The sequence below is a fragment of the Dendrobates tinctorius genome, unplaced genomic scaffold (assembly GCF_039654945.1).
Source record: "Dendrobates tinctorius isolate UK_male_01 unplaced genomic scaffold, ASM3965494v1 ptg000308l, whole genome shotgun sequence".
In the NCBI taxonomy this organism is placed as follows: domain Eukaryota; kingdom Metazoa; phylum Chordata; class Amphibia; order Anura; family Dendrobatidae; genus Dendrobates; species Dendrobates tinctorius.
In genome coordinates, this window is record NW_027361975.1 from 646,734 (window position 1) to 672,086 (window position 25,353).

Genomic DNA, 25,353 nt, shown 5'->3' on the forward strand with positions numbered 1-25,353 from the left:
AGCCTCGCTCTCCATACACTTGTATGGAGTGAGGCCGCGTCCTCTAGTCAAACACTCTGCTTCACTAGAAGGGGCACGGCCTCTGCTCAATTGCATTGAGTGAGTCCATGCCCACTGGCCGCGGTATGTATAGCTCATACATATCCGACAGTCCCAGGCCTGAAACCAGCAAATCCTCATAGCGCAGAGTTTGTGCGCTGGGAGGATTCACAAGTCTGCAGTCACACAGATTGGCTGCAGACTTAAGGGTTTTGACCGGTCAATCCCTTTAATGAAGTTCTTTTCCTGAAATTGTGACCTTTTTTTCTCCATACATAACTGATCGTTGTGGTCAAAAAGTTCTATTTTAACCTCATCGGTCCATAGGACTTGTTTCCAAAATGCATCAGGCTTGTTTATATGTTCTTTTACATACTTCTGATGCTTAGTTTTATGGTGAGGACCAGGGCTGAGGAGTTGGTATAAAATAGATAGACTCTGACTCCTAAAATATTTAATAAACTGGGTACAGTAGTTCAGTGCAGGATGTGCTATAAATGTTGCCATAATAATTTGGCAAAGTTATAAAATGTCCTATAAATGTCTGTTCTGTTTCTGATCTAAGGATCTCTGCTCTTAGTTAAGATGAATCTGTGCTGCACTTTATGTACATGCTCAGTAGTGATCAGTGCTGTGGGGTCAGAAGTCAGGAAAATTGAGTTTACACAGCCCTGGTGAGGACGCAGGAGAGGTTTTCTTCTCATGACTGTTCCATGAAGGCTATATTTGTGTAGGTGCCTCTGAACAGTAGAACAATGTACCGGAAAAAAACAAGGTTACAATGGGCTAAGGAAAAGCAATCGTGGACTGTGGATGAAAGTCATATTCAGTGATGAATCGCGAATCTGCATTGGGCAAGGTGATGATGCTGGAACTTTTGTTTGGTGCCGTTCCAATGAGATTTATAAAGATGACTGCCTGAAGAGAACATACAAATTTCCACAGTCATTGATGATATAGGGCTGCATGTCAGATAAAGGCACTGGGGAGATGGCTGTCATTACATCTTCAATAAATGCACAAGTTTATGTTGATATTTTGGACACTTTTTTAATTCCATCAATTGAAAGGATGTTTGTAGATGATGAAATAATTTTTCAAGATGATAATGCATCCTGCCATAGTGCAATCTGTTATAAAAGCCAGAGGTGGTGCAACAAAATACTAGTGATGTGTTGGACTGTTTTTTGTTGGTTTGTTCTTCATGATTCCATAATTTTTTCCTCAGAATTGAGTGATTCCATAATTTTTCCCCTACGCATGGCTTAAAAAAGTAACCATTACTACCACATTTTTTGTTCTTGATTACTTTTAGGGTGTGTGCACACGTAAGCGTTTTTTTCGCGGTTGTTAAGCATTTTTACCAGCAAAAACGCTTACAAGAAGCATCCCATTCATGTTAATGAATTCTGCACTTTTTGTGCATATTGATGCTTTTTTTTTTCCGCGAAAAAAATGCATCGCGGTAAAAAAAAATGCATCGCGGTAAAAAAATGCAGCATGCTCATTAATTTCGCGGAAAAATCCGCATTTCTAACTATCTTCTATGACACTGGGGATGCTCCGGAAAAAAACACATAAAAATCGCGTGGAAAAAATGCACGTTTCCTGGGAAGGGAGTCCTGTTTTTAGTCAGGAATTTTCTGCATACGTGGCTACATAGCCTTAGTGTTTCTTAAAGCCAGAAAGTTGGCATTTGAAATGACTTTAGTTTTGTGCCATGTCTGTGATCTGCTTTTTTCTACAAAATTAAACAACTGAATGAACATCCTCCAAGGCCGGTGATTCCATCATTTTTGCCAGGGGTTGTATAAATGTAATGTGAGCAGTGATGAATTTCCCACTGAGGAGACCTGCAGTGTAATATACCGTATGTTGCAGATTATAAGATGCACGGGACCAGAAAACACATCCCAAATTTTTGGGGAGCAAGAATAGAAAAAAAAAGCTTATTTTAAAAAAATGGTGGTGCATCTTATATTCCCTTTTAACTGTAGTTTACCTGGGAAGAGGCTGCAGTGAAGCGGTGTCACAGGAGGCAGGGTCGCTGCTTCAGGAAGCCTGCAGGAGCAGGGCGATGATGCGATGCCTGGGATCTCAGAAGGTATTGGCGCCGGTGAGTGGAGTCCATTTTCCCAATGATATCCCTGCATTGGGCTTCAGGAAAATGGCCGCCAGAGGCGACACATGCGCAGGTTGAGATCTCAGGAGACGGTGCTCCAGACTGAAAAAATCTGGAAAAGCCGTTACAAGTTGCTACATCATCGTTACCATTTAACATCACCGTTTCAACAAAGAGGAGCAGTTCAAATTAGGGGTGAGGTAATTAAGTTTGACCAAATACAGCAGAGTAAATTTCAAGCTGATAATTTTTTGCAGCCCCCGAATAATGGTATAAATATCAAAATGGCCCCTGGCAGTGAAAAAAAGGTTCCCCACCCTTGCTGGTCGTTTGCAGCCTGCGAGACTCTTTTCTTCGGCCCCCAGGAATATTCCCAAGTACTGCAGTGCTTGTGCCAGTGCTCATGTTTTGCCAGTTTTTTTAATTCCTTCCTGCAATACTGAATGCTGTAGCGCAGGGTTCCCCAACTCCAGTCCTCAAGGCCCACCAACAGGTCATGTTTTCAGGATTTCCTTTGTATTGCACAGGTGAAGCAATTATCACCTGAGCAATACTAAGGAAATCCTGAAAACATGATCTGTTGGTGGGCCTTGAGGACTGGAGTTGGGGAACCCTGCTGTAGCGCATGCACTGAGGGATTGTGTCTTGATGCTGGCTAGTGTAGGCGTATTTTGTGGGTGTTGTTAGTGATGCTCTTCTTTCCCACAGATATCAGCGGCAGCCACATGTACATGGCCCTGCCTCGCCGTCTCCTGTGCGATGTACATGGCCCTGCCTCGCCATCCCCTATGCAATGTACATGGCCCTGCCTTGCCGTCTCCTATGCAATGTACATGGCCCTGCCTCGCCGTCTCCTATGCAATGTACATGGCGCTGCCTCGCCGTCTCCTATGCAATGTACATGGCCCTGCCTCGCCGTCTCCTATGCAATGTACATGGCCCTGCCTCTCCGTCTCCTATGCGATGTACATGGCCCTGCCTCGCCGTCTCCTATGCGATGTACATGTTCCTGCCTCGCCATCTCCTATGCGATGTACATGGTCCTGCCTCGCCATCTCCTATGCGATGTACATGGTCCTGCCTCGCCGTCTCCTATGCAATGTACATGGCCCTGCCTCGCCGTCTCCTATGCGATGTACATGGTCCTGCCTTGCCATCTCCTATGCGATGTACATGGTCCTGCCTCGCCGTCTCCTATGCGATGTACGTGGTCCTGCCTCACCGTCTTCTATGCGATGTACATGGTCCTGCTTCGCCGTCTGCTGTGCGATGTACATGGTCCTGCCTCGCCGTCTCCTGTGCGATGTACGTGGTCCTGCCCCACCATCTCCTATGTGATGTACATGCTCCTGCCCTGCTGTCTCCCTTTTAAGGGAACCTGTCCCTAGTGTCAGAGACACCGCACTACACTTGCTCATAGAGCCAGTGCGCGTGTCCTGAGTACAGAAGCAGTGCTAAGAGTTACCTGGGGAGCAGGGCAGCAGAGGTGACAATGCGTGCTACAAGCTAATAGTGTCAGGGTCCAGTCAGCGCTGGAAAGTAAGGAGGCACGGGACCTGCGGACACTGACAATGAACAAGCTTGCACAGGACCTATGGTCATGTGACTGCAAGGGGGCGTGGCTTAGCGTCCTGCTTTCAGATATGACAGTACAACTCAGAGTCAGGCAAAACGGAGGTCACAACAGTACGGGCAAACGGAGTACAGGAGGGACAAACAGACGGGAGGTCAGACAAAGCCAAAGGTCATACACAGGATCACAGTACAGTACCAGGGATGAGACAGAGCGGATAATCAGGGCCAAGCAGAGATCAAAACCAAACAGACATAGGAGGTACCAGGCAGAATCCAAAGCGATATCCAGAGAACAGACCGAGTCATACACAGAGAATCAAGCAACCAGAACACAGCACTAACACACTCAGGGGTCACCACACAATGCCAAGGGCAAGAGTATAACTGACGGGGATGGGAGCGTCCTGAGGCTATAAGAAGCCTCCCCAGAACCAGGGAGAGGCCACAATCATAGCCCCAGGTGTGCAGGTAAGCCTGCATCAGGATCACAACCTTTAACCCCAGAAATGCCAGTCATCAGCACTGGTTCCAAACATTAACCCCACGTGTGCGAGTCAAACCCGCACTGAGATCATGACACCTAGCTTTTTGCTAGTCGATCTGAGAGCAGTGTGATGTAAGGGCAGAGACACTGAGTCCAGTGATGTGTCACTTACTGGGCTGCTTGTGGTAGATTTAATAATTCACTGTTTTTGCCAATGCTTTAGGTGCTGTGGATCTAGCAGTTCTCTGAATGCTGAGGTCTGTATAACCCTGCACACATCACTGATAGAAATTTGCCAATGTACACTGTGCATAGCCAGAAATCTGCCAATCATTGGGGAGGCGAGGTTATACAGAGCTCATGAATATGGACAGATGGCAGCCTTTAAATAATAATCTCCTGTTGATTAAACAGTGATTTTATCAAAACAAAAGCAAGCAGCCTACTAAATGACACATCGCTTGAATTGGAGACTGTTTCTACATTATGCTGCAACCAGGTAGCAGAAACCAAGTGATAGATTCCCTGTAATGTCTCTGCCATAAAGTAACTAAATAGCAGTGCTACAGCATGCTAGAACGCAAACCATAAGAAGATTGGCAATCAATAGCCTGTTGCAGTTGATCAGCGTGAGATAATCACTGTTGTACTCCATCTTCATGAGCTCTATATAACCCCACCCCACCACTGATTGGCATCTTTCTGCCTTTGCACAGTGTACACAGCTGCCAATCCGTTGTGTGGGCGGGGTTATACAGAGCTCAACATTCAGAGAATTGCTAGATCTGTAGCAGGTAAAACAGTGATTTTATCAAAACTACTGCAAACAGCCCAGTAATTGATACATCACTGGAATCAGGTTTTCTGCATGTACATCGCATTGCTCTCAGATCGAGTAGCAAAAACCTGGTGACAGATTTTCTTTAACCCCTTCCTGACATGCGCCGTACATGTACTGCACTGCGGGAGCTGCGTTTCCGCAAACAGCAGTACATGTACGGCAGCACGCTGAGTGCAACGGCTAGCACCGATCGTGGGCACTTAAACCCTCTGATTCCGCTGTCAGTAGTGACAGCAACATACAGGAGCATCGTGCAGTGAATGGGTTCCCTGCGCTCTTCCATCAGTACAACACAAGAAGGCCATGGGGTCCTTCAGTTAAGGTGGCTTCACAGTGCCTGCATAGGACAGGACCTGAGACGCCTCATTTCCTGCCTGTCAGACGCTGCTCCGATGTTCTGCAGTGCTGATGCAGAGCATCAGATCAGCGATCTGATGAAAATCAGTAATGTCCCATCCTGGGACAATATAAAAAAAAATGTAAAGTGTAACAATATTTTTAGAAAAATCCCAAAATAAAAAAAAACCCAAACAAATATTTTTCCAATATATTTGTGTAAAGAAAAAAAAAACAATAAAAGTACACAAATTTGGTATCCCTGCGTCCATAACGACCTGCTCTATAAAACTGTCCCACTAGTTAACCCCTTCAGTGAACACAGTAAAAAAAATAAACGTGGCAAAAAAAAGCTTTATCATACTATTGAACAAAAAGTGCAATAAAACGCGATCAAAAAGACGGATATAAATAAAAATGGTGCTGCTGAAAACGTCATCTTGTCCCGCATAAAAAAGCCATCATACAGCTCCATCAGCAAAAGAGTAAACAAGTTATAACTCTCAGAATAAAGCGATGCAAAAATAATTATTTTTTCTAGAACATAGTTTTATTCAGTCGCCATGACAGCACCACAAGAGGATCGTCCTCGTCATCTGAGACGAGATCAGGAAGTTCCTGTTTCCCACTGGAGCAGGTCAATCATTTAATAAAGGCGGTAAATACTACGATGGGAATTGAGGTAACCCCCAACAGAGAAGTCGGTGCAGGATTCTATGTTTCGGGGTTTGGACCGAAAAAATCGAAGGTCGGAATGACCCTCTAATAGACAAAGTTAATGCACTTATCATTACAGAGTGGAAAAAACCTGAGAGGAAGGGCTCCCTACCTCCGGCTTTTAAGAGAAGGTATCCTTTCGACAAGGCAGATTCAGCATCATGGGATAAAGCCCCAAGATTGGATGCGGCTATAGCAAAGGCTTGCAAAAAGACTTCTCTTCCCTTTGAAGATCTGGGTAGCTTAAAAGACCCTTTGGATGGGAAGGCCGATGCTTTCCTCAAGGGAACCTGGGAGACATCAGCTGGAGCCCTTCGACCAGCAATTGCGGCCACATGCACCGCCAGATCCCTAACGGTTTGGTTACACCAGCTAGAAGGACAGATGAGGGATAAAGTCCCATGACAGGACATTCTTTCCTCCCTCTCTACAGCTCAAGGAGCAGTGGCCTTCCTCTCGGATGCATCGGCGGACTCAGTGAAATTGGCGGCCAGATCCGTGGCCCTTACCAATGCGGCCCGCAGGGCCTTATGGCTTAAATGTTGGCCGGGTGATTTGCAGGCCAGATCTAAATTATGCGGTGTCCCGTGTGAGGGAACTTACTTGTTTGGCAAAGTTCTGGACGAACTGTTGGAGAAGGCAGGCGATAACAAGAAACGCTTCCCATATTTGGGTAGACCGCCTTTCAGAAGGGGCTCCTTCAGAAGGTGGTTTGATCGTAGGCGACCCTCCAGAGAAAGATCCAGATATGACACCAGGAGAAGAGGTAGGGGGTATATGTTTAACACCCCTCGTGACCGTAATGATCCCAAATGACTGTCGGACCAGGTGGGAGGAAGGTTGCTGTCCTTCTACCCAGCCTGGTCACATATCTCAAACAGTCCTTGGATACGGCGTATCATCAAAACGGGACTAAGATTCGGGTTCCAGCAGACTCCGAGCGACAAGTTTATCCTAACTCCCATCCGTTCTTCACCCACAGAACAGAAGGCGTTGGAAGCGGAGATCTACGATCTTCTCCGGAAAGGTGTATTGATTAATGTTCCTGAGCCACAAAGAGGTAAGGGGTTTTACTCCCCTCTCTTTCTAGTCAGGAAGCCGGATGGCTCGTATCACTCCATAATTAATCTCAGATGCCTTAATAAATTCATCAAAATCTACTCTTTCAAAATGGAGTCTGTAAAATCGGTGATTAAACTACTGTTCGGAGGGTGCTTTATGGTAGTCCTAGACCTTAAAGACTCCTATTATCATGTTCCGATACATGCAGAACATCAGCAATTCTTAAGGGTAGCCGTCTCGCTGGAAGGAAAAATAAGCCATTTTCAGTATACAGCACTTCCCTTTGGGGTGGCGGTCGCACCCCGGGTCTTTACAAAATTAATGACAGAGGTTATGGCCCATCTGCACGAACAAAACATTCTTGTAGTTCCCTATCTAGACGATCTCCTGATTGTGGGGAACTCGGAGTCTCATTGTGCCACCCAATTAGGGAAGGTAATAGCCAGCCTCCAAAATCTGGGTTGGATCATTAACCTTAAAAAATCACGACTACAACCCACAAAAGTACAACAATTCCTAGGCCTTACTATAGACTCTGATTTACAGGAATGTCGATTACCAGCGTCTAAGGTTCTGAAAACTCAACATCACATACAGTCATGGCCAAATGTATTGACACCCCTGCAATTCTGTCAGATAATACTCAGTTTCTTCCTGAAAATGATTGCAAACACAAATTCTTTGGTATTATCTTCATTTAATTTGTCTTAAATGAAAAAACACAAAAAGAATTGTCCTAAAGCCAAATTGGATATAATTCCACACCAAACATAACAAAGAGGGTGGACAAAAGTATTGGCACTGTTCGAAAAATCATGTGATGCTTCTCTAATTTGTGTAATTAACAGCACCTGTAACTTACCTGTGGCACCTAACAGGTGTTGGCAATAACTAAATCACACTTGCAGCCAGTTGACATGGATTAAAGTTGACTCAACCTCTGTCCTGTGTCCTTGTGTGTACCACATTGAGCATGGAGAAAAGAAAGAAGACCAAAGAACTGTCTGAGGACTTGAGAAACCAAATTGTGAGGAACCATGAGCAATCTCAAGGCTACAAGTCCATCTCCAAAGACCAGAATGTTCCTGTGTCTACCGTGCGCAGTGTCATCAAGAAGTTTAAAGCCCATGGCACTGTGGCTAACCTCCCTAGATGTGGACGGAAAAGAAAAATTGACAAGAGATTTCAACGCAAGATTGTGCGGATGTTGGATAAAGAACCTCCACTAACATCCAAACAAGTTCAAGCTGCCCTGCAGTCTGAGGGTACAACAGTGTCAACCCGTACTATCCGTCGGCATCTGAATGAAAAGGGACTGTATGGTAGGAGACCCAGGAAGACTCCACTTCTTACCCCGAGACATAAAAAAGCCAGGCTGGAGTTTGCCAAAACTTACCTGAAAAAGCCTAAAACATTTTGGAAGAATGTTCTCTGGTCAGATGAGACAAAAGTAGAGCTTTTAGGGCAAAAGCATCAACATAGAGTTTACAGGAGAAAAAAGAGGCATTCAAAGAAAAGTACACGGTCCCTACAGTCAAACATGGCGGGGGTTCCCTGATGTTTTGGGGTTGCTTTGCTGCCTCTGGCACTGGACTGCTTGACCGTGTGCATGGCATTAAGAAGTCAGAAGACTACCAACAAATTTTGCAGCATAATTTAGGGCCCAGTGTGAGAAAGCTGGGTCTCCCTCAGAGGTCATGGGTCTTCCAGCAGGACAATAACCCAAAACACGCTTCAAAAAGCACTATAAAATGGTTTGAGAGAAAGCACTGGAGACTTCTAAGGTGGCCAGCAATGAGTCCAGACCTGAATCCCATAGAACACCTGTGGAGAGATCTAAAAATGGCAGTTTGGAGAAGGCACCCTTCAAATATCAGGGACCTGGAGCAGTTTGCCAAAGAAGAATGGTCTAAAATTCCAGCAGAGCATTGTAAGAAACTCATTGTTGGTTACCGGAAGCGGTTGGTCGCAGTTATTTCGGCTAAAGGTTGTGCAACCAAGTATTAGGCTGAGGGTGCCAATACTTTTGTCCGGCCCATTTTTGGAGTTTTGTGTGAAATGATCAATGTTTTGCTTTTTGCTTCATTCTCTTTTGTGTTTTTTCACTTAAGACAAATTAATTGAAGATAATACCAAAGAATTTGTGTTTGCAATCATTTTCAGGAAGAAACTGAATATTATCTGACAGAATTGCAGGGGTGTCAATACTTTTGGCCATGACTGTACGTAGGGTAATGGATAATCCGTCAATTACCCTTAGAGGGGCTATGTCACTTTTAGGCTCTCTTACGGCATGCATTCCGGCAGTACTCTGGGCACAACTCCACACAAGAACCCTACAGTGGGACATCCTACACAACACACATCGGCTGGAGGGTTGCCTCGAGGCTAGAGTCACCTTATCTGATGTTACTGTTCAGTCCCTTCATTGGTGGTCCCTGGGCTCGAATCTGCGTAGGGGTGTCCCTTGGATAAACCGAATCTCCCGAATTTTAACCACGGACGCTAGCCCCAGTGGTTGGGGGGCTCATATGGGGGATAACTGGGTCCAGGGAGTATGGTCTCCGCCCGAACAAAGTTTCTCCTCTAACCTTAAAGAGTTGCTAGCAGTAGAGCGGACGGTGAATGCTTTCCTTGTGTCCCTACAGGGCGAACACGTCAGAGTATTCTCAGACAACCAGGTAACTGTAGCCTACATTAGCCACCGGGGGGGAACACGGTCCAGACCCTTAATGGATGTAGCAAATCGTATTTTTCAGATCGCCGAACTACACCTCCTCACCTCCTATCCCTCACAGCTCTACACATAAAGGGAAAGCAAAATCTAACAGCCGACTTCTTAAGTCGCAACAGGCTCAAACAGGGAGAATGGACACTAAAAAAAGCCATCTTCGGACAGATCGTGCACAGGTGGGGGCTTCCAGAGATAGACTTGTTCGCCAGCAGAAGGAACAGTCAACTCCCTCTGTTCTGCTCTCTGGATCCCAGAGAAAACCCGTACGCGGTGGACGCTTTCCTGGTCCAGTGGAGCTTCGGACAAGCATACGCCTTCCCCCCTCTGGGTCTGATTCCGATGGTGCTAAGGAAAATCCGAGAGGATAGGGCCAGGGTTATCTTGATAGCCCTATTCTGGCCCAGGAGGGCATGGTTTCCTTGGCTGAGGAAGATGTCTGTATCCCAGCCATGGATTCTCCCCGAGCTCCCAGACCTTCTATCCCAGGGTCCAGTATATCACCCACGAGTCTCCAATTTACATCTAGTGGCATGGAGCTTGAGGGGGAGCTGTTAAGGGGAAGAGGCTTTTCCCAGAGGCTAGTCAATACCCTCCTAAAAAGTAGGAAAGCCTCCACAACAGATATCTATGCTAGAGTCTGGAAAAGGTTTTTAGCAGTGTCAGGAGCGGAAGTCGGTCAAAAAATCCGAGTTGATCAGATTCTGGAGTTCCTTCAAAATGGGTTGGAGATGGGTCTAGCCACGAATACACTTAGAGTCCAGGTCTCGGCGCTAGGGGCTTTTTACAACTGCAACTTAGCGAACAATTACTGGGTGGCAAGATTCATTAAAGTAGCAGCAAGATCCAGACCCATCGTTAAAGACAGGCTGGTCCCATGGGACCTCAGCCTTGTTTTATCAGCTCTGACAGAGCCTCCCTTTGAGCCCATTAATTCCATTCCCATAAAGATCCTATCATTTAAAACTGCCCTGTTGGTGGCCCTAACGTCAGCTAGGAGGGTTAGCGACTTGCAGGCCCTCTCTCGGATGCCTCCATACACTCAGTTCACAGATGATAGGGTCACCTTAAAACCAGACCCCTTATATCTACCCAAAGTCGCCTCAAAATTCCACAGGCTTCAGGAAATAGTCCACCCATCCTTCTACCCGAACCCCTCTAACCCGACCGAGCAGAAGCTCCATTTCCTCGATGTGAGACGGTGTCTCCATAGTTACATTTCAGCCACGGAGCCATGGAAAAAAGACAATGCCCTATTTGTATCATTCCAGGGAGCTAGGAAAGGTCTTAGAGTGTCCAAGAACACCCTAGCTAGGTGGATTAGGGAGGCTATCTCTTTTGCTTATACAGCAGGTGGACTGGAGATTCCGGAAGGCATAAGAGCGCACTCTACTCGGGCCATGGCAACATCCTGGGCAGAGAGGTCGGAAGTATCCATCGAGGACATATGTAAGGCGGCCACATGGTCCTCTCCATCAACTTTTTTTTTCAACCACTATAGACTAGACTTAGGCGGGTCCACCGACCTCACGTTCGGGAGAAGGGTGCTTGAGGCAGCTATCCCTCCCTAGAGCTCTCCTCATCTCTGTAAATCTCTCGTGGTGCTGTCATGGCGACTGAATAAATGCTCAGCTACTTACCGGTAGCGGTGTTTTTCAGGAGCCCATGACAGCACCTTCACATTCCCTCCCTCTGCTTTCACATATTGGGTCAGCACCTTTACTTTATTTAAAAAATTAGTCACAGTAGTAGAGACATGTAATTGACTGTACATATTTAAGTTGCTACTAACAAGGGAGTCATAGAGTCATAGAATCGTAGAGTTGGAAGGGACCTCCTGGGCCATCTGGTCCAACCCCCTGCTCAAAGCAGGATTCGCTAAATCATCCCAGTCAAATGTCTGTCCAGCCTCTGTTTGAAGACTTCCATTGAAGGAGAACTCACCACTTCTCGTGGCAGCTTGTTCCACTCATTGATCACTCTAACTGTCAAAAAGTTTTTTCTAATATCTAATCTGTGTCTCCTCCAATTCATTTTCATCCCATTGCTTCTAGTCTTTCCTTGTGCAAATGAGAATAAAGTTGATCCTTCTACAATGTGACAGCCCTTTAGATATTTGTAGACAGCTATTAAGTCTCCTCTCAGTCTTCTCTTTTGCAAACTAAACAATCCCAAATCCTGCAACCTTTCCTCATAAGACAGGGTTTGCAGACCGGTCACCATTCTGGTTGCTCTTTTCTGAACTTGCTCCAGTTTGTTGATGTCTTTTTTAAAATGTGGTGCCCAAAACTGGACACAATATTCCAGATGAGGTCTGACCAAAGAGGAGTAGAGGGAAATAATGACTTCACGTGATCTAGACTGTATGCTTCTGTTAATACATCCTAGAATTGCATTTGCCTTTTTTGCTGCTGCATCACACTGTTGACTCATATTCAGTCTGTGATCTATTAGTATCAGGGCTGTGGAGTCGGAGTCGTGGAGTCGGAGTTAGTTTTGGTCGGAGTCGGTAGAAACGTACCGACTCCAGCTTTAAAAAAAATGTATTAATATTTCATAATTGAACTTTCATATGAATTTTATAAATGTTACTCAAATATATATGTTCTTTCAAACTATGAACAACAGTGATAAGCAGTTCTGCTGGAGATAGACATTTCTTACTTCTTGTGTGTCACTGTTCTCCACTGCCCTTATCTAATCTTATACTTGGTTAACCTCATGCTGCCCAAACCCCCCTACTTACAATGTATGAAACTGAAAGTGAAAATGTGTTGCAAATTCTTAGTAGTAAAGCTCCTCCTCTAGACTAGATCATACTAGGTGTGCGTCTTCCAAGCATCTCACAGCTGCCTGCTACTCAGAAGAGGAAGACTGTAAGAAGTATTATCCTTTCAACAAACTTTGCATCAGTTAACTGTGAGTATATGAGGAATAATAACAGTATTACTGACCACTATATCAGTTGTACGACCTGGCAATAATTTTGTACAATTGTTTTTAGGAAAAACAATTGTCATTTGGATTGTGAATGCAGAATTAAAAACCTGAGAATGTCAAAGAAGCATCACATTAAATCAGCTGTATTTGAACATTTCACCATCACTCAAGATAGAAAACATTATGTCTGTCAGTGTATGACAAATGATCCAGACGAAAACAAATGCTGTGAAGCCAAGATGAGTGCATATTCAGGCAAAGATAAAAATGCTCCTACCAGAGCTTCTAATCTAAAAAGACATTTACAGCGCTTTCATCCAGAAGTACTGAAAGCAGTGGATGAGAAAGACTGCATCCAAACCAATGAACCAGTGCCCAGCTCTTCCAGCCAAACAAAGGAGCAGAGAACTTTGCAGCCATCAGTTGCAAGATATTTTGTCAGTGACAAAGTTACTGTGACAATGACAGTAGATACATTTAAAAAACAGATCATAGAGCTTGTTGTAAAGGATAGTGTGCCTATTTCATTATTTTCACGACCAGCTTTTATGTGTCTGAATGGGGAAATGGCCCGCAAGCTTGGTGTTTCTCTGGAGAGAGAGAGTATTAGAAAATTAGTAATCGAAGAAGCTTTTAAACAAAAGGAAGAACTTAAAAAAACTCTCAAGGGACGTTTTCTGTTTCCTAAAATGGATGCCTGCACACGTCACAGAGTGAACTATTTTGCCATCAATGTCCGATTTGTTTGTGACAAAAATGAAATAGTTACCAAGACATTGGCAGTAAAAGACACCAAAGCTCATCACACCAGTGAGTTTCTCCAGGTCTTGGTGGAAAAGGTTCTGCAAGACTATGAACTTAAAAAAGAGCAAGTTCTTTCTGTCGTAACTGACAATGCTTCAAATATGATAAGTACTATTAAGCTAATGAATGAGAGTAATGATGGTGACCAGCAGCTAGAAGAACATTCTGGGTCCACAGACACAGAAATGTTTGAAATAGAGGAACACAGTATTGTAACTGAGGAGCAAACTGAAGTTGCTTCAGATGAACAGCAACATGATAGTTTAGATGATCTTGTTGAAACTGTGTCAATATGTTCTTTCATTCATCACATGCGCTGTGTTGTGCATACGCTACAGCTGGCTATAAGAGACAGTCTGCAAGAAGGACATGCTGCTGCATTGATTGGCAAGGTGAGAAAATTGGCTACTGTTGCCAGAACCCCTAAAGTTGACTCAATTTTGAAGAGACGTGCTGGAAAAGGGGCAATTATTGATCAAGCCACACGATGGGGCAGTACTTACTTAATGATTCCGCGCTTGGTTGAACTGAAAACCTTTCTTGTAGACATGGCTAACCCTCAACTGACGCTAAATGAAAGTCAGTGGAATCAGGTGACTGAGCTGGAAAATTTGCTAGAGCACCCATTTACAGTGACTAAAAAATTACAAGCAGAGGACTTAACTCCAGGTATTTTCTTAAAGGAGTGGAAGAACCTGATGTTTCGCCTGTCCCAAAGAGGAGGGTTAATTGCAAGTGGCATTGCTACATCAATGAAACGGAGAGAGGAGCTACTATTACAAAATAACATTCTTTTGGCAGCTGTTTATGTAGACCCAATGCATCGGACTCTTCTAGATGATCAACAGCTAAGTAAAGGAAAAGAAGCTTTGTTTGAAATAGCAGTAAGGATGAAAGGGTTGCAGAACAGTCAGGAGGAACAAGAAGAATTTGGTCGTCCTGCCACATCTTCACCCTCATCATCAACTGATGAAGAATTTAATTTCGAAAAATATTTGGATCACAAGGACCGTGCAAAGCGTTCCCGCATAGAAGTAGAGTCATCCCCATCAAGGAACACAGCCAGTACATTTCAGCAGAATTTTTCATGTGCACTAAAAGAAATTGAGAAATTTGACCGTTCATCAAAAATAACAGTGCAACAAGCGATTCCTCTGTATCCTGACATTGTCAGAGATGTTGCCCGAGTGGTTACTGCTTTGCCACCAACACAAGTTAGTGTAGAGAGGTTGTTCTCTGCTCTCAAAATAATTAGATCAGATTTGAGGGCATCCATGAAGGAGGATCTGACAGAGGCAATACTTTTTCTGAGGACAAATTTATAGATTTCTTCTTATTAACTGCATAAAAGTGTTTATTGCATATTTACTTACAGTTTAGAAAAGTTTATAAAAGTTATTTGCTATATTCTAATTGTATTCTAATAAATGTAGTTTTTGCTCTAAGTGGTCTGATTACTTATATGATGGTGAGAAACTGAATAAGCACGATGTTTAATATTTTACAACAGTAAATTTGTTATGAATTGGCCATTTATGAAGAAGTCGGAGCCGGAGTCGGAGCCTGATAAAATCCAGGAGTCGGAGTCGCAACTGTGGCTTACCGACTCCACAGCCCTGATTAGTATACCCAAGTCTTTTTCACATGTGCTGTTGCTTAGGCCTATTCCTCCCATTCTGTATATTCTGAGGTCCTCTCATGCTCTGTAATCCAACTGAAGCGGGAGAGAGGGCAGCCCTTTTTATGTCTGTAGGTTTCCTGTCCCCGAAGGGCGGATCCCCTCTCTCGTGGTGCTGTCATGGGCTCCTGAAAAACACCGCTACCAGTAAGTAGCTGAGCATTTTATTATATAAAAGCACCAAAACATAAAGATATAAATTGGGTATCGCTGTAATCATACTGACATGAAGAATAAAACTGCCTTATCAATTTTATCAGACGCTGAACGGTATAAATAAAACAAAAAGCAATTCCTGAATTGCTGGTTTTTGTACATTCTGTCTCCCAAAGATAAGAATTGAAAGTGATCAAAAAAAGTAATGTGCCCGAAAATGGTACCAATAAAAACGGCAGCTCGTCCCGCAAAAAAACAAGACCTCACATGACTGTTGGCCGTAATATGGAAAAATTATAGCCCTCAAAATATGGTGATGCAAAAACTAGTTTTCGCAATAAAAAGCATCTTTTAGTGTGTGACAGCAGCCAAACATAAAAACGCGATATGAATCTGGTATCGCTGTAATCGCACCGACCCGAAGAATAAAGTCGCCTAATCACTTATACCGCACGAGAAATGGCGTAAAAAATAGCTAAAACCAATTCTTCACATGCTGCTGACTTGTTCATTCTGCCTCCCAAAGATTGCAATAAGGCTCGGTGCACATTTATCCTGTGCTCTGCACTGAGCGCTTCCACCGGAGTTTCCATGTAAATCTCTGAAATGTGTGATTCAGACAGAACCCCCGGCGGAAGATTCCCTATGATGAGGCAGATGGAGGCACTATGGACGCCATAGGACCTGTGATCCAGTGGTGAATGTCTTTTTAGGATTGCATAGAAGTGCCATTGGCCATAGCTTTGTGCACTTCTGAAAAGAAGGACACCGCTGAACAGACGCCAGATGGAGTCCAGAGTAACTCTGCTGCTCCTTTATAGTGAATGGATCCCTCGAGGGTTTCATCTGTCAAGGCACTCTGAGATTTAGATTGAACCCCCGATGTAAGTGGTCAGCGTATAGCACCGGATAAATGTTATGTAAAATGTGCCCAATAAAAGCTTCAACTCAATCACCAAAAAAGCAAGTCCCCACTCAGGTTTATCATCTGTTAACGGAAAGATAGGGGGTTTCCATGTTACTGGTAGCACAAAGGGTCTGGAAAAGTGAAATGGCTTCTCACCCTCCAAAAGAAATCCTGCGACTTCTGCACTCCCAAATCCAAATGCCCCCTCCCTTCTGAGCCCCAGTGTGCCTAAACCACATATGTCATCCACATGTTTGGCATGTCTGTAGTAATAAGAGCCCACCTAATTTACAGGTGCATGGGCTGGGCATAACGTACTGGTCACTACAACAGCAGTGTGCAATTTTCACTCAGCACCATCCAATGCCGGTTGCTTCTGGAAAACACCCATGGAGTCCAAATCATCACGACATCTGTAGATAATTTCCAAAATGAGGTCACTTGAGGGGGGATTCTGCTCTTCTAGCATTTAGGGGCTCTTTATATGGAATCTGCAAATTATTCTAGGAAAACCTGCGATCTAGGAGGCAAATGAGATATTGCCACTTTCAGTAGAAAGTGTGAGATAAATTCTGGTGCCATTTTTACCCATTTTCCAGTATTAAAATGAAAAACTTGGGGCTAACACACAATCTTGGTTGTTAAAAAAATATAAATTATTATATCTTCACTGCTCAATGGTATAAATGTTTGTGACAAACCTATGGTGTCAGTATAATCACTGCATCCCGACATGAATTCATAGAGAGGTTTAGTTTGTAAAATGGGGTCACTTATGGGGGTTTTCTGCTGTTCTGTAACCTCAGGGGCTCTGCCAATGTAACATGGCCCCCTCTAACCAGTGCAGCAAAATCTGCACTGTAATATAGCGCTACTTCCCTTCTGAGCTTTGCATTGTGCCTCAAAAGTAGTTTTTGACCACATATGTGGTATCGATTAACTCAATAGAAATTGCACAACAAATTTTGGGATCCATTTTCTCCTGTTACCCTTGTGAAAATGCAAAATTTGGAGCTAAAAAAGATTTTTCTGGGAAAAATGTGTTGTTTTTGTTAAGCCGTGAAAAAAACGTTATAAACTTCTGTGATGCATCTAGGGGATTCAAGGTGCTCAGTACACATCTAGATATGGTCCCAAAGGGGTCTAGTTTCCAAAATAGGGTCAGTTATGAGGGGTTTCCACTGTTTAGGCACATCAGGGGCTCTCCAAATGTGACATGGTGTCCGCTAATCATTCCAGCAAATTTTACATTCAAAAAGTGAAAATGGCGCTCCTTCCCTTCCTGCTTTGCACCCAAACAGTAGACTTCCCCCACATATGGGGTATCAGTGTACTCAGAAATTGCACAACAAATTGTATGGTCCATTTTCTCCTGTTAACCTTGGAAAAAAAATTTTTTAAAAATTAGGTCTAAAGGAAAATTTTTGTGAAACAAAAGTAAATGTTTACCTTTTCCTTCTACATTCCAAAAATTCCTGTGAAGCACATGAATGGTTAATAAACTTCTTGAATGTGGTTTTGAGCACCTTGAGTGGTACAGTTTTTAGAATGGTGTCACTGTTGGGTATTTTCTGTCATGTAGGCACCCCAAAGTCACTTCAAATGTGAGGTGGTCCCAAAAAAAATGGTTTTCTAAATTTTGTTGGAAAAATGAGAAATCGCTGGTCAACTTTTAACCCTTATAACTTCCTAACAAAAAAAAATTGTTTCCAAAATTGTGCTGCTGTAAAGTAGACATGTGAGAAATGTTATTAACTATTTTGTGTGACATCACTCTCAGATTTAAGGGCGTAAAAATTAAGTTTCAAAATTGCAAATTTTTTTTTTTATAAATAAATGCAAGTCATGTCAAAGAAATTGTACACAATAAGTACAATATGTCACGAAAAAACAATCTCAGAATCAGTGGGATCCATTAATGCGTTCCAGAGTTATTACCACATAAAGGGATAGTGGTCAGAATTGTAAAAATTGGCCTGGTCATGAAGGTGAAAACAGGCTCGGGGCAAAGGTGTTAAAGGGAATCTGTCAGTAGGATCAGCCCTCCTATATGGGCATGAATGTCATAGGACCTAGATGCTTATATAGGCGATATATATAAGGGGGTTGACATCTTCCCTTTAAGGCATTGTATACATCTACAGTGCTGTGCAAATTAATTGGGACAAAGCATTTTTTTCAGTAAAATCATAAGTTGGTTACCAGTCAGTGATTCAAACCAGTTTTAACTGCTTTGAACAGGTGTGAGTGCCTGTGGTGTGAGTGCCTGTGGTGTGAGTGCCTGTTCAAAGCAGTTAAAACTGGTTTGAATCACTGACTGGAAACCAACTTATGATTTTACTTAAAAAAATGCTTTGTCCCAATTAATTTGCACAGCACTGTATGATGCAAGATGCTACAGATCTGAAGCGTTATTAAAAAGTCACCTGTATCTTGCAATTTCTGATATTGAAAGAATACTGATGGCGGAGTCTGTCTGTCGAACATTTACTCTCATACACACTTCAGATATGATTTTCTTTTAATTAAATGGTGTTTGACTTATTCTTCTGGGGGTTTCCTTAGCAAAAAATGTTTCTATCCTGACTGACCTATTGAGGATGGAGAAGGACAGAAGACACATGACTGAGAGAATATTAAACCTCACCCTAGAGATAATCTACCTGCTGACGGGAGAGGTGAGGGGTTCTGGAAATCATGTTGCTTGTTATCTCTTCTATTTGTTAATAAAGTCATGACATTACTTAATAGGTAATAACATGGAATCACTGTCTTCTTGGCCAGGATCATCTAGTAATAAAGAAAGTGGCAGAAGAGCGTGAAACATTGATCTGGAACCAGGGACCTATCACGGTGTCGCCACCTCACGCACTGATACATGAGACAAATCTATATGAGAAGATCCTGGGACTCACCAAGTTGATTACTGAGCTGCTGACTGGAGAGGTGAGCGCTGCTGGAGTTAAAAGATTATTCCCACAATCGCATTATTTTTTCACAAAGTATAGTAAACTCAAAATTATTATACAGGCCAGGCCCAACATAAGCATTATTTCTTGTTTCTCTCTGTTTTTCATCTTCGTATATCTCTTTGTGCATCCAGCTTCACATAGGTGATTGTATGGTCCTATTTTTATTTGCTAAAGTTACCGTACTTCTCTCAAAGCATCCTGCTTTACCTCAATGCTGCAGGCCCCTGCAGGTACACAATATTACTTCCCTATTGCCCCTCGAGGAAGCCCAGTGAGCGAAACGTGCGTTGGGGCACGGTCCTGGCTGATCACTGCGCACATTCACCCACTTGGGTAAGCACCTTTATATATTATGTATTTTGCCTGCACTATGTCCCGCACTTTAGTAAGGGAGTAGCAGCTTTTTTCCTTCTCTTTCCCTATAATGTCCACTTGCTATCCTTTTGAATGGCCCTATTGATTATATGGTAATTTTTGCTTGTGGCTTTAACAACCTTTTTTAAAGGATTACTTATTTATCCATTGTGGTATCTCACCGACGCTTGGCATTCATACTGGTGTTTGACCTTGCTGTTTATGCGCCGGTGTGATCCACTTTAGAAAATGTATTATGCATACATTATTGTGGACTGCTTAGGGTTTGGTGCTTGTAACTTTTGTGCAATGTGATCTAGTCCAGATTTTTTTTTATTCTCACCTATACTCCATTTTTTGGTACTACTTTGATTAATTTTTTATGTTTTGTTTTTTATGTATGTCATTGATTGTGCAATAAAATATACACATTTTCTATCTTCATTTGTATTATTATTGAGGGTATTATGCTCCTTTATTTTTGTAGTTTTCAACTGTTTAGGAAGTTACTCTTGCTCTACTTATGAGCATGGTTACTGTATTTACCCATGGTGTCGGTTTTGTTAAAATTTACCTCAATGCTGCAGGCCCCTTTATCCCACTCACATGTGCTTACGGCTTTCTCTCGCACTTTCTCTCTCCCTCGCTTGCTCGTTCTCGCTTTCTCGCTCGTTCTCCCTCTGTTTCTTTCATGAAAAGAAAAGAATTGTCCCCAGATACATGCCTGTTCTTATGTTGTGTATTGTGTGCATTGTTAAACATGCAATGTATAGGCTGTACAATCCGAAAACTAAAAAGGACAATTTCAGAATATTTACAGAATATAACCAATACAAATAAAACGTATTCAGGAGTTTCCAAACCCTTTTTGCAAGCACATGAAGGAAATATTAAAGATTTTACTTTCTTTGGAGTTGAGAAGGTTAATTGTCCTGCTAGGAGAGGTAATTTTAGGAGAAAGCTGGTGCTCAGGGAAGCTTTTTGGATAATTCAGTTAGATACCAAGGAACTGTGGGAAATAAGTTTCAGGACTGATATTATGTTTCTATATCAATTTATTAATGGTTCCTACTGTACAATGTTATACCTGTACCCTGATGATATAATATTAATATAAATGTGTTTCTATGTTTGCTATAGCGTTCTATACTTAACAGTTATTTCACACCTGTGCTCCATTTGCCGTCTTATGTTTGGTTACTACTTGTTTGAAATGTTTTGTCGTGGTTCAGGGCCGGGACAAGGTAGATTTGTGCCCTAGGCAGATGAAGCTGACAGCGCCAGTCTACTACGTCTGGCTGCCTCCTGTAGGTGCACACTTCCGAAAGTGATGCACGGCAGAGCGCACGTTCATTCTGCCATCACCATTGCAGTCTGTGGTGCTATTGGTGCATGCGTGCAGACCCCATTTTGAGGGGGATTTCGAATGTATGCCTCGATGGGGACACAAAACGCAATATGAAAGCACCCTTAAAGGGACCTCCAGCAGCACCTTGGATACCATGGTACACATCAGCTCCCCATAATCACGATTTAGTGATTGACAGTGGCATTTAAAGGGAAACCAAGCAGGTAGTTAGGTGTATATAAATGATTGGTTCCGTAAAGTACTGTGCGCCTGTGCTTGGTTTGAACAGTCATCCTGTGCTGACAGAGACTACTTTCCTATGATGATCTTTTGGTGAGTTTTTCATGTTGCAGATTTTCTGCACGTATTACGTAAAATTGGTTACTTGAGCATTTTTTTCTATAATACACAGCATAAAATACTGCCATCGCCAGCAAGGCGCAAGAGTGCCGCATGACATCTCTGCACATTAAGGTCCTCTACAACCCCGACGGCCACCTAGGTTAGTGTTTGTGGACTTTCTCTGGGACCTCACTTCTTTAGACTTGCCTTGCATTTTCTTTATACTTGAAACCAAGCAACCCAATGACTAAGACCTGGAAGGGTCGAAACGTAGGGTGTTTGTAACATTTGAGAAATCACAATATTGTTGGCACTACCCTGTTCCCTGAATTTTTTTTTTCTTTTGTAATAAATTATTACCAGTTTTTGCAAACAATCTACTATAGTGTGCGGTGAATTATGACTTTCTTGAAACTTGTCTCATAATTCCATCTACCACCAATATTTTTTCATGTTCTAATAAAGGATTGAAGATTTTATATTTGTGCTAACTCTTGAATTTTTTCTTCATAGAAAAATTATAGCTCTCAAATATGGCAATGCAAAACTGTTTTTGAAAAAAAAGGTCTTTTTTATTAGCACCAAACAATCTAAATTTGGTATCACTGTAATTGCACAGACCCGGATAATAAAGTAATCAAATCACTTATGCCGCATGAGAAATGGCGTAAAAAAATAAAACCAAGTCTTAACCTACTATTGATTTGTTAATTATGCTTTGCAAACATCGCAGTAAGATTCGGCTCAAATTTATCCTGCACCTTACGTTGAACACTTATAACAGAGTTTCTGTGTAAATCTCTGAAATACGTGATTCCGATGGAACCCCTGGCGGAAGATTCCCTATGATGAGGCAGTTGAAGACCCTATGGACGCCGTCTGACTTGTGATCCGGCCTTGTCCGTCTTTTAAGTGTGCTTAAAAGTGCTTTCGGACACAGTTTTTGTGCGCTTCCGAAAAGGACACCAATGAACAGAGTCCTGACGGAGAACTGGTGGACACAGACAGAAAAGGGGCCCTGTGCAAGAACAACATATGGGCTCTATGCAGCACAAGAGCTACTAAAATGCAAGATTGCACCTGCCTTGTGGGTAGAAATGTGTCCCCTCATCTCTTGGGCTCCTGTGCAGCTGCACAGGTTGCACCAATTATTATTATTTATTTATATAGCACCATTGATTCCATGGTGCTGTACATGAGAAGGGGTTACATACAAATTACAGATATCACTTACAGTAAACAAACTAACAATGACAGACTGATACAGAGTGAAGAGAGGACCCTGCCCTTTCGGGCTTACATGCTACAGGATGGTGGGGAAGGAGACAGTAGGTTGGTGGGTTGCAGCAGTTCCGGTGTTGGTTGAGGTGATAACACCGGTAGTGGTGAGAGAGAAGGAGGTAGCGGGGTCATTGCAGGCTGTAGGCTTTCTTGAAGAGGTGGGTTTTCAGGTTCCATCTGAAGGATCCAAATGTGGTTGATAGTCCGACTTGTTGGGGCAAAGAATTCCAGAGAATAGTGGCTATTCGGGAGAAGTCTTGGAGGCGGTTGGGTGAGGAGCGATTAAGTGTGGAGGAGAGAAGGAGGTCTTGGGAGGACCGGAGATTACGTGAGGGAAGGTATCGGGAGATTAGTTCAGAGACATATGGGGGAGACAGGTTATAGATGGCCTTGTAGGTCAGAATTAGTAATTTGAACTGGATACGCTGAGGGAATGGGAGCCAGTGAAGAGATTTGCAGAGGGGAGAAGCGGAGGAGTAGCGAGGAGAGAGATTAATTAGTCGGGCGGCAGAGTTAAGGATGGACTGGAGAGGTGCGAGGGTGTTAGCAGGGAGACCACAGAAAAGGATGTTGCAGTAGTAGAGGCGGGAGGTGATAAGGGCATGCACAAGCATTTTAGTAGATTGAGGGTTGAGCAAAGGACGGATTCTGGAAATGTTTTTGAGCTGGAGGCGACAGGAGGTTGAAAGAGCTTGGATGTGCGGTTTGAAGGACAGGGCAGAGTCAAAGGTTACTCCGAGGCAGCGGACTTCTGGTACTGGGGAAAGTGTGATGTCATTAATTGTTATAGCTAGGTCGGGTAAAGAAGATCTGTGAGATGGCGGAAAGATGATGAGTTCAGATTTGTCTACATTGAGTTTGAGGAAGCGAGAGGAGAAGAAGGAGGATATGGCTGAAAGACACTCTGGGATTCTGGACAGCAGAGAGGTGATGTCTGGGCCAGAGAGGTAGATCTGAGTGTCATCAGCATAAAGGTGGTAGTGGAATCCATGGGACTTTGAGTTTCCCCAGACCAAGTGTATAGATTGAGAAGAGTAGGGGTCCTAAAACAGAGCCTTGGGGGACTCCAACAGAGAGAGGGTGGGATGAGGAGGTGGTGTGGGAGTGGGAGACGCTGAATGTACGGGTGGAAAGGTATGAGGAGATCCAGGATAGGGCAAGGCCTTTGATGCCAAAGGAGGAGAGGATCTGTAGTAGGAGGCAGTGGTCAACTGTGTCAAATGCAGCGGACAGGTCTAGAAGCAGGAGTATAGAGTATTGTCCATTTGATTTTGCTGTGAGTAGGTCGTTAGTAATTTTGGTCAGGGCTGTCTCAGTGGAGTGATGGGGGCGGAAACCAGATTGTAGATTGTCAAAGAGCAAGTTAGATGATAGGTGGGAGGAAAGTTCAGCGTGGACATGCTGTTCCAGGAGTTTGGAAGCGAATGGAAGCAATGATATTGGGCGATAGCTGGACATAGCGGTTGGGTCGAGGGTTGGCTTTTTAAGGATAGGCGTGATTGTGGCATGCTTGAAAGCAGAAGGGAAGGTACCAGACGTTAGTGATAGGTTGAAGAGGTGGGTTAGGGATGGGATAAGTGAGGTGGTGAGGTTGGGGAGGAGGTGGGATGGGATGGGGTCAAGTGCACAGGTTGGGAGGTGCGATTTGGAGAAGAGGCGATTTAAGCTCCCCTTCAGTGATGTTGGAGAGTGAGGTTATGGGGTTTGGGTATTGGTCTGGTATACAAAGGGGTTGTGGTGGTTGAGTGATGTAGACTTGTCTTGTTTGGTCAATCTTGTTTTTGAAGTGTGTGGCAAAGTCCTCGGCAGAGATGAGGGAGTTAAAAGTTTTGAATAACTGTTTGGGGTTGTAAGATAGGGAAGATACGAGGGTTGTGAAGTAGGCCTGTTTAGCAGAGGTGAGGGCAGATTTGAAATCGACTGTTGCCTGTTTGAATGTGGTGAAGTCATTTTGCGAATTTGTTTTCTTGCAGCGCCGCTCTGCAATCCTGGACACTTGCCGGAGCTTTTTAGTGGTGTTATTGTGCCAGGGTTGTCTGTTGATATGTCGCATTCTGCCATGAACCAGAGGGGCAACCATGTCAATAGCTGATGCGAGAGTGGCATTGTAGAAGGCAGTGGAACTGTCTGTGTCATGGAGTGAGGATATGGATGCCAGTGGTAGAATAGAGTCAGAGAGCGCGTGGATGACTAGGTGTTCAAGGTTTCTGCGGGGGTGTGCGTGTTGCTGGACATGGGTGCCAGGTGAGGGAGAGGGGAGTTGGTGAAGTTAGAAAGAGAGCAGAGACGGTGAAGACCAGGTCTAATGTGTGTCCATCTGTGTGGGTGGCTGAGGATGACCACTGAGTAAGTCCAAAGGATGAAGTAAGGGACAGGAGTTTGGAGGCTGCTGACTGAAGGGTATCAGTGGGGATGTTGAAGTCACCCATGATGATAGTGGGGGTGTCAGTTGAAAGAAAATGAAGAAGCCAGGTCGAGAATTGGTCAATGAAGGCAGTGGTCGGGCCTGGAGGTCGGTATATGACGGCCACTTGGAAGTTGGAGGGAGAGTAGATGCAGACAGAGTGGACTTCGAAAGAGGGGAGGATTAGGGAGGGAAGAGGTGGGATTGGGTTGAAGGTGCAGTTGGAAGAAAGGAGAAGACCCACTCCTCCACCGTGTCTG

General features: G+C 43.7%; 1 protein-coding gene across 1 annotated transcript in view; it reads left to right on the plus strand.

Annotated features, from left to right (window-relative positions):
• Window positions 1-25,353, plus strand: part of LOC141073601 (uncharacterized) — a 159,839-nt gene that overhangs the window by 12,228 nt on the left and 122,258 nt on the right. Inside the window, exons 2-3 of the mRNA XM_073560893.1 lie at window positions 18,958-19,070; window positions 19,177-19,338. Coding sequence (XP_073416994.1) covers window positions 18,993-19,070; window positions 19,177-19,338 — 240 coding nt within the window. The 5' untranslated portion in view covers window positions 18,958-18,992. The remainder of the gene's footprint in view (window positions 1-18,957; window positions 19,071-19,176; window positions 19,339-25,353) is intronic.